The sequence below is a fragment of the Prunus persica genome, chromosome G6 (genome assembly GCF_000346465.2).
Source record: "Prunus persica cultivar Lovell chromosome G6, Prunus_persica_NCBIv2, whole genome shotgun sequence".
In the NCBI taxonomy this organism is placed as follows: Eukaryota; Viridiplantae; Streptophyta; class Magnoliopsida; order Rosales; family Rosaceae; genus Prunus; species Prunus persica.
In genome coordinates this window covers 11,464,297-11,473,694 of record NC_034014.1, presented here as the reverse complement: position 1 = coordinate 11,473,694, position 9,398 = coordinate 11,464,297, and the positions used below count along the sequence as shown (strand labels likewise).

The 9,398-nt window shown below is 37.0% G+C and overlaps 1 protein-coding gene across 1 annotated transcript; it reads right to left on the bottom strand.

Moving 5' to 3' along the window:
• Positions 595-2,535, bottom strand: LOC18774500 (rust resistance kinase Lr10). The gene is made up of 4 exons (XM_020567099.1): positions 2,466-2,535; positions 2,237-2,302; positions 2,032-2,123; positions 595-1,894 (listed from the first exon to the last, which is right to left on the bottom strand). The coding sequence occupies exons 2-4, from the start codon at positions 2,290-2,292 to the stop codon at positions 741-743; spliced, it is 1,302 nt and encodes a 433-aa protein (XP_020422688.1). The 5' UTR covers positions 2,293-2,302; positions 2,466-2,535; the 3' UTR covers positions 595-740.

Below are 9,398 nucleotides of genomic sequence, written 5' to 3'. Positions count from 1 at the left end.
TCAAGTTTGTCTGCCATATTCCTATGTTAAGAATTTAGAATTGAGTGAAACCGGCACTTCCCTTTGGAAGGTCTCCATGGTCGGCCCATGTGGATTGTGCAGCTTAGGCTAATGTTTTTTAATCTTTTTCTTCGTTCCTGTCTGTGGTTCAGTCGTGTAGTTTGCACTTTTCAATCTTTTAATTAGCCCAAATTGCTGACTCCATTAAGCTCTAGTTCACAAAAGGGGTATGGTATTTCCACATCAGAGTTGCATCAGATTTCAGCCCCAGAAATTAAGGAGGTTAGGGACTTGCACTAAGGTTTTTGAGTTTGAGTTTGAGTTTCACTTTGGTCCAAATCCAAGTCTGTAGCTTTGCTCTGGCTCTGTAAACTCTTACATATGGTTTAGTCATTGTCGGTAGAACTGGATTCTAATTCAGATATGGAGATTATTTGACGTATAGGCTCTTGTTTAATTTTGAACCCTTGATTCAGGCATAATAAGCCCACTCGATAACATATCCATATACAAATGAATTGTTTCTCTGGGGCAATTCATTTGGGTAAACCTATTTGTCATCAAAGTTCAAGTCATTGCATTTCTGGCAGGCAGTTTCTCAAACAATAACCAAAGCCAGAGGCTGATTATTTGCTTAAATCAATTACAACATGTAAACATATTTGTGCTATGATCAAATACAGAGTAGAGCTGCTAACTTTCCCTTACATAGATCCACATCGTGACTAATATTAATTCACTTAATTTGCATCCGCAATCAAAGTAATCTCATCAGATTCTGAAGCACTTGATGCACAGGGACTTCGATTGTCCACACCAACTTCATCTGCAGGAATTTGTTGTGGGTATAAGAAAGGCCTTGGAGGCATTTGGAGGCACTCAATTTCTCCTTCAAGCATCTCCACTACTTTATTCATTGAAGGGCGTTCGATAGGCTTCATTTGTATGCACCATAAAGCCACCATCATCATCTTCTTTATGATCTTCTTTTCCTCATATGTTGCATCATCTTCTATTTCTATGTCCTTTCCTGCCTTCAACTGATCAGAAACCCATGTCGGAAAGTAGATTTGGCTAAATTGGCTTGATTGTTCTATACTCGCATTCAGGTTTTTCCTTCTACCAGCCATTTCCATCAATAGCATTCCGAAACTATATACATCGGCTTTGTACGAAACACCTCCAATGTTTTTGTAGAACAGTTCTGGAGCAATATATCCCATGGTTCCTCTTGCCGCAGTCAAAGATACAATGCTATTATCCAATGGATATAGCTTTGCTAACCCAAAATCAGAGACCTTGGGAGTAAAATTCTCGTCTAGAAGAATGTTGTGAGGCTTGATGTCAAAGTGCAAAATTTGCATGTCGCAGCCTTGATGGAGGTAATCAATACCACGAGCCACTCCAAGTGCGATTTCAAATATTTTCTGGCAACTTAAAGACATATCTCTTTGTTGAGAAAAAATGTATTTCTCAAGAGACCCATTAGGCATGAAATCATATACTAGAGCACGTTTTGAACCATCAACACAGAAGCCAATAAGTCGGACCACGTTAACATGACGAATCCTTCCAATGGTACCAACTTCATTAATAAAGTCTTGCCCATTAGTTTTGGACTTACCCAACATCTTGATGGCTACAAGGCGACCACTGCGGAGCTTTGCCTTGTATACAGAGCCATAGCCTCCTTCTCCCAATTTGTCCTTGAAACGTCTGGTCATCTTTTTGATGTCGGAGTAAGAGTACCTTATTGGCATGAGATTATTATTACTCCGTAGAAAGTTTTCTATATTGTCATACATTGACAAGTGCCTTCTTCGCCATTTGTATATTAGCAGTGCAATTAAACAACAAAAACCCAATGAAAATTTGGCTGCTACGTATGGTAGTACTGCATGTTTCACAAAAATGGAATTAATGAACACGAAGTATAATAATGATAATAATAATAATATACTCCTTTGCAAATCCATCTCAATCAAAATAAGAATATTAATGTTCCAGTGATCCACACAAGTATTCTCTTACCTAGGGAAGCGACTGCACATCCCAGAAGCTGGCCAAGGTATAATCTGGACACTCCCATAGGTAAAAGCCTGTCAAAGCCTAAATACGGTCTCCTGCAACAGAAGTAAAGAAATCAATCGATCAATGGAATGACTAAGGTGGTTAGTCAAGCGAAAAGGCCAAAGAAAAGTAAACGTCTATTTACAGAGTTGAGGGATCCACTCACCTCCTTTCTTGATTATGGACATTATGATCTCGCCGTACCAAGGGACTATATTGCATAAAGAGAATTCTGGTTAGACACAAATTATGAAAAGAAAACTGTAACATTAGCTTAGTAACGGTTGGAAATTACGGTTTAACATGCTATCATAGTCATCAAAGTGGATAAAACTGATATTTGACACTACAGTAAATATATAATTTATAATTTAAAGGTTTGGCAATTATCTAACCTTTTGGTATTAAATTTAACCGGCGTTGGAAGCAGTTGATTCCATTGTCGTTGCGGTTCAGCCTGCAAGATTCCCCTGATCTGCACATTACTTTACATGCATGATGAAGCCATGAGAGTTCAAAGCCATGCGCTATTTCATTATATATTCCTTTGCAAGACGTCATGTGCTCCTCAGTTGAAGGGGACACCATAACCGTTAGTGTTATTTTGCAGGAATCCAGCAAATTGTGTAAACTTCGGTCATTCTCAGAGCCATACCCAAACCGAAATTGTATGAAATAAGAATATGTTGTTAAATTGGAGAAAGAAGAATTGGAAGAAGAATAGTTGTTGACCCCACTGATGCATGGAGCTGTTTCAACAATGAGATCGGAAGGATTCATTGGAATTTCACAGCTCAGGAAGATTATAGACATTAATGATTCTATATGGTAATACTCAGGAAGAGGACCTGTATAATCGGAGTAATAAGAAAAGTTGAAGGGGGTCAAGGAGAAGAGTGGGTGGGAGAAGTAGTTGTCCTTGATCTTGTGAACACCAACATCCACAAGTCGGATTGTGAAGTTATTGTAATTGATTGCTTGTACATAATACTTTCCTGAAAACAAGGATAGCACTGCATGATGAGTAGTACCATTTCCCTTGGCCTCACAAGATAGCTCGAAGCTTTTGTTGCCGCAGTGTTTAGATTCTCCTTTCAATCGGAATGGATAGCTTATGTTAATATTTCCACAAGAACGGATACAATCAGAGTTATCAGCTGTAATATTATTGGAAGCGGTTTGGGAACAAGAGGAAGGAACAAGAAGAAGAAGGAGCACTGTGTAAGCCGCAAATAGGAGACTTCCTCCAGACATGCTGTCAGAGCACAAGGGATATTTCCAATTAGTGCAGTTTTAACTCTTTAAAGATATAATATAAAAATCACACTACTACAAAAAGTGAAAAAGACGACCAGAAAACAACGACGGTCTAAGTGAAAACCGTCGTGGTTTATAAAAAGACGACGGTTCTAAAATCACCGTCGTGTAATACAACCTTAGACAACTAAAAAATGGAGTTTCAAATGGCTGTTCAAAAACAACGACGTACATAATTAAACAACCGACGTCTATTTGAAACAGATTTCCTCAGTGTAAAATCAATGCCAACAAAGAACGGCAGAAGTTATGAATCGACCGACGTAGAAAGTAAAGACGACGATTTCAATAAAAACTGCCGTTTTTACTCATAAAATAACACGACGAGGTTTTCGTATAAGACGCCGTATAATTACAAACAAATCCACGGCTTTAAAATACAAAATATCGCCGTATTAAATTAATTTACAACGACGGAAAATATAAATATATCGACGTCATTCTCGTATAGTTCTACTACGTTATCTTTAAATCGTACAATAAAATTTATCGTCGTATTTATTCATTTTATACGTCGTACCTTTAATTTTAACGGTCGTCTTAATAAGAATTTTTGTTAACAATTTTTTTCTTTGATTTTCTTATCCTACGTCGGTAGATCTACTTAATGACAAGAATTGAAATAACCACGACGGTTTATATAGAACACCGCCGACATAATCAGTTTTGTCTGAGATCCCAAGGGTTACGAAATCTTACCAGATGGAACTCTGTTCCACATCATAATCTTAACAGATGACACAGATTTGCAAATATTGCGTCGTGTTAGTTTACAAATTCTAGAACATTAATTTCCCTCATTTTAAATTTCCTCGGGAAAGAAAAATCTATTTATCACGCTTTGGAATTGAAAACTAAAACTGAAAGAATACGGGAAAAAAAACTCCATTTATAATTTAAAATTAAAATCCACGTCGGTTGTAGTACACTTAACGACGTTTAACAAAATAATCTACGTCGGTAATTATAAATCTACCGCCATCGTAACTTAATATAGACGACGAGAAAAGACGACGGTAGAACAGAAAACCGCCGTTGTTTCAGTTTCTTTAACATATCTTTCTGCAGGACTTGTGTAGTTCAAAGCATTGACAATGTCTTCATCATATCTCCCAGAAACTACTGATTCAATTGCTCATGCTTTAGAGGCCATCTGAAGCCATTTCTATTCTTTATCGCATTCTTGAAACCCATCTTCTTCTTCTGAAGCTCTACGGATAAAGGAAGAGGCTATCACAATAAATCCGACGGATCTTCTTAGGCAAGAAAATCAAGCAGAGGATCAGGCACATCTGATCTTCAGATTTCCCTGAGAAGCGAACTTTCCTTCGACAGCGAGTGGAGGCCAGGCTTGCATCTCTTTTGATGGAAAGCAAGGAGTATTCAGAAGCACTAAGTGTCCTATCAGGCTTGATCAAGGAAGTGAGAAGGCTAGTTGACAAGCTTCTTCTTGTGGACATATATTTGATGCGAGTAAGCTCAATTTCTCTTTGAGAAAACATCCAAATTATTATCTTTGAGACATGAGAGACTGAGAGAGGAAGAACTTGGAACCTTAAATGTAAACCGAAAATGAATGAAAGCGACAAATTTATAGAATAAATTTTTAAAACCAACGGCGGTCCTTACAAACAAACCGCCGTTTAAATTGTAAAATCAACGTCGGTATGATCGACGTATATTACAGAAATCCACGTCGGTAAATTAATAAAAACGACGTGTTAAATAATATACCATGACGCGAGTTATTACTTATGTACTTTAATTTTTGAGTTTACTACGACGGTACCTACAAACTACTGTCGTATTTATTTACCACGTCCGAAGTTAAATGTACCGTCGTATTTTGTAATTTATACGTCGTAGTTATATGTAACCGCCATATTATTTTTTTGAAATGGTTTTATATGTAAGCAACTTTTCGTCTACTTGACTTACACATTTATTGTTTTTATATTCTTATTTTATTTAAATCTGTCATCCAAAAAAGAAACTTTACATATTGCAGAATATTAATTTCCTTCGTTTTAAATTTCCTCCGGAAAAAAAACTCTATTTATAACGCACTGTAATTGAAAAATAAACTGAAAGGTCACGGGAAAAAAAATTCTATTCATAATTTAAAAATTAAAATCCACGTCGGTTATATTAAACCTAACGACGTTAAATGAAATGATTCCACGTCGAATGAAAAATATTGCGTCGTTTTAGTTAAAAACGACGTAGTTAAATGTAACCGCCGTATTATTTTTTTGAAATGGTTTTATATGTAAGCAACTTTTCGACTTACACATGCACTGTTTCCAAACCCGATTAAAAATTTCAATCTCCTAGAGAAACCTTTTCGTCTTTTTTCCTTGTCAGAGCATTGTCAGAGTTTCTCATCGTCTTCCTCTCGTCTTCTTCGTCGTCTCTGAACTTAAACATCGATCATCTTCCTCTTGCTTTCATTGCACGCAAAAGGTAAGCTTTCATTTTCACTATTTTGGTTACTGTTTTGCATGCTCATACGTTTTTTGTTTGAAAAATCTTTTTACCTTTTTTCTGGCCAAAATCATTTTACTTCTTTCCAAGTTTGATAAAATATACAGACAAAGAGAGAAAGTTTCCAACTTTGAAGACAACTACATCAACTAAATAAGACGACGGTAGACCACGACGGTTCGTCAGTTGTTCTAGCGTCGTCTGAAAATTGACAAAGTTGTTTTTAAAATAATAGTCTTTTTTTATATGCTTGTTTAATTGCAGGTTTGATTTCGCTGAACAATGGTTTTTGTTTTTCCCTTATTTGATAAAATATAAAGAAAAAGAAACTAGGGTTGGTATCTAATATAGACGATAAAATATAAATAATAGTTTACCACGACGGTGTATTACTATTGACGTCGTGTGAACATATATACCACGACGTTATATAAATAATGGTTTTAAACATTTATTACGTCTGAGATTATTTCATTGCGTCGTCTAAAATCATATCATACGTCGTATTTTTTTAATACCGTCGTTTGTGTTCTTAATGTTTTCCTGAAATATTTTCACTTGCAGTTTTGTCTGTTAAAATGGTTTCTCAACAACAAACTAAGGATTCTGGCTCCAAGAAGCTTGGAATGGTAGCTCCTCAAGATAAGTCTTCGAAGGAGATGAAGTCTTCGAAGAAGATGAAGTTTGCTTCATCATCTGCTGAGACAGAACAAACCAGCCAGACAACAATCTCAGATGATTCAAAGACTGGTCGAGGTATGAGCACAATGCCTCGTGTTGTGAAGAGAAAGCTTCAGAAACTGAGGCCAATTGTTGAGTACAATAAAAGGGGGAAAGGTGTTGGCCAAGCACATATTGAGATGCAGTCGTATATTGGTGTGTTGGCACGCTCCAGGATCCCACTTGTGGACAAGAAATGGTCCCAAATCCCCAAGGATATAAAGGAGCAGATTTGGGAAGCAGTTGACATGGCTTTTGTCGTAGGCCAAGGGGGCAAGACCTCTGTTTTAGCTTCTGCTTCCAAGAAATGGAAGGATTTCAAGTCTACACTAACGAGGCATTATATCCTTCCATACACCAATGACAGGGAGAAATTAAGCCAACCCCCTGAAACATATAAATTCATAGAGAAAGCACAATGGGATGCCTTTGTAGCTTCAAGGCTATCCAAAGATTTTGAGTCTGTGCATTCTCAACATGCACAGATTAGGGAGAAACTCGAGTACAATCATCGATTGTCTCAAAAAGGATATGCTGGATTGGAGGATCAATTGGAGGAAACCATGCCTGGGGTAGAAATTGATCGATCTACCTTATGGAAGAGAGCTAGACAGGACAAACATGGTAACATCCCTGATCCAAAGGTGGCAGAGAAAGCAAAATTAATTGTAAGCCTACTATCACTCTGTTTTAAATTTTTATTAAACTGTGAATTATTCTTATTACGTCGTATGTTATATTTTTCGTCGTGTGAATGATATTACCACGTCGAAAAGTTTTTAAAAACGTCGTTAAAGGTCTAAATAGGAATCACTACTATGTTTTCTGTAATTACAGCATAAGACGTCGGTGGTTCATTTTCGCGTCGTGTGAATGATATTACCACGTCGAAAATTTTTTAAAAACGTCGTTAACGGTCTAAATAGGAATCACTACTCTGTTATCTTTAATTATAGCATAAGACGTCGGTTGTTTATTCATTTCGTCGTTTTAAATAAATAACCACGTCGGTATAACTACCGTCGTGATAAGTTATAATAACGTCGGTTTATACGTTATTGAGTCGTGTGAAATTATATAATACGTCGTTTGTACATAAATAACCGTCGTGTGTTTTTTTGTTTATCTTTTTTTAGGATGAATTGCAGAAACAAGTCTCGGAAGGCAAAGTCAGAGTAGATGGCAGCAATGATGTGCTGACCATGGCTTTGGGCCCCGAGCATCCAGGCAGACTGAGGGGAGTTGGTGCTGGTGTTTCCCCAAGGCAATATTTCAATTTGCCCAAACCACAGAGGGTGAGCTTTGACGACCGTTTGAAGGACAGTTTAAGAGTTCTCCTTCAAGAAGAGACTAAAAAGATGGAGGCTAAGGCAAGGGAAGAGGCCTTAAGGATGGAGGCTAGGACAAAACAATTGGTAGAGGCTGAGAGGGAGCATTTCCTGAGTCAGCTTTCCCAATTAATTCCCAATTTTGATCCAAGCATGCTTAAACCAAGAATTAGCCAAAGCCCCAAAAATCCAATGTCTGACAAAGCTAGCTGCTCTGGAGGTGATGTGAGATCCCTACATTTGGAGGATGATACTGCCAAAATGGGGAAACATCAGCCAGATGAAGAGAAGGAAGAAGAAAAAAGAGATGAAGAGAAGGAAGAAGAAAAGGAGAAAGAAGATGAAGAAAAGCATGACGACAAGGTATGTTCACATAACTTTGCCTTTTTTATTTGTTTTTCAAAATTTCAGACGTCGATATTTTTATTTAATCCGTCGTTTGTTTAAAACTTAGACGGCGGAATTTTTTTAAGACGTAATAAAATATTTAAACGACGGTTTTTGCACCGTCGTTTAAATGGTTTCAGACGACGCTTTATTCATAAAACCGTCGTCTTTATTGAATTACCACGACAGTTTTTTCACCGTCGTTTAAATACTTTTAAGACGACGTTTTATTACTTAAACCGTCGTCTTTATTGAATTACCACGTCATTTTTTTTATTTCTTTAAACAGGTTATTGAAGTTGGTGCTTATTCAAATATGGAGGCGCCATCTTCTTTAAAAACCCTTTGTCGTTTTGTGGAAACGACACTCCTGCCTGAGGATAAGACACTCCAATTTACAATTGATAAGGAGGTGTTTGGTGGTGAGCGCGATACCTTCCTCCTGCCTGAAGATATTACACAATTTGCAGGCATGGAAGAAATTGGAGCTACTGTATTGGCTGTATATATGAGGTTTGTACTTCTAAAATAATAACTCGTTGGTTTATATATTGCGTCGTCTTAACTAACTAACCACGTCGTCTTAACTAACAACCGTCGTGATAAATATATTATAACGTCCTCATCTATTTCAGTACGTCGTGTGAAATATTATAATACGTCGTTTTTTTATACATAACCGTCGTGTTTTGTGTGCTGACTTGTTTATATTATTTTATTTGTTTAGGTACTTACACGATGTTTTGAAAAAAGCCAATATGTGCAGTATGGTTGGCTTTATCGACCCTGCTACAGTTAGTGCCAACTCTGGCACAATAACTGAAAGATCACGACTCGTAGCAGCTCGACTTCAGAAGACAGACGGTGAACAGATTTTCATGATGCCTTACAATCCAGGGTTAGTCTCCTTAGGATTTTGTTTTTATGATTTTCAATAAATGACAGCTTATAAACTAACCACGTCGGTGTTTTATTTTATTTAGTCGTTTGAAACTACTAACCACGTCGGTATTTATTTATCGTCGTGATAAATATATAATGTCGTCGTTAGCTACTTTACTTCGTCGTGTGAAATACTATAATACGTCGTTT

Bases quoted from the DNA above. Each gene is read 5' to 3' on its own strand.
- LOC18774500 (XM_020567099.1), bottom strand. From the start codon at position 2,292: ATGCAATATAGTCCCTTGGTACGGCGAGATCATAATGTCCATAATCAA. The intron at 2,124-2,236 runs GTGAGTGGATCC...CTTCTGTTGCAG, and splicing joins GTCCATAATCAAGAAAGGAG to GAGACCGTATTTAGGCTTTG. The intron at 1,895-2,031 runs GTAAGAGAATAC...TGAAACATGCAG, and splicing joins ATGTGCAGTCGCTTCCCTAG to TACTACCATACGTAGCAGCC.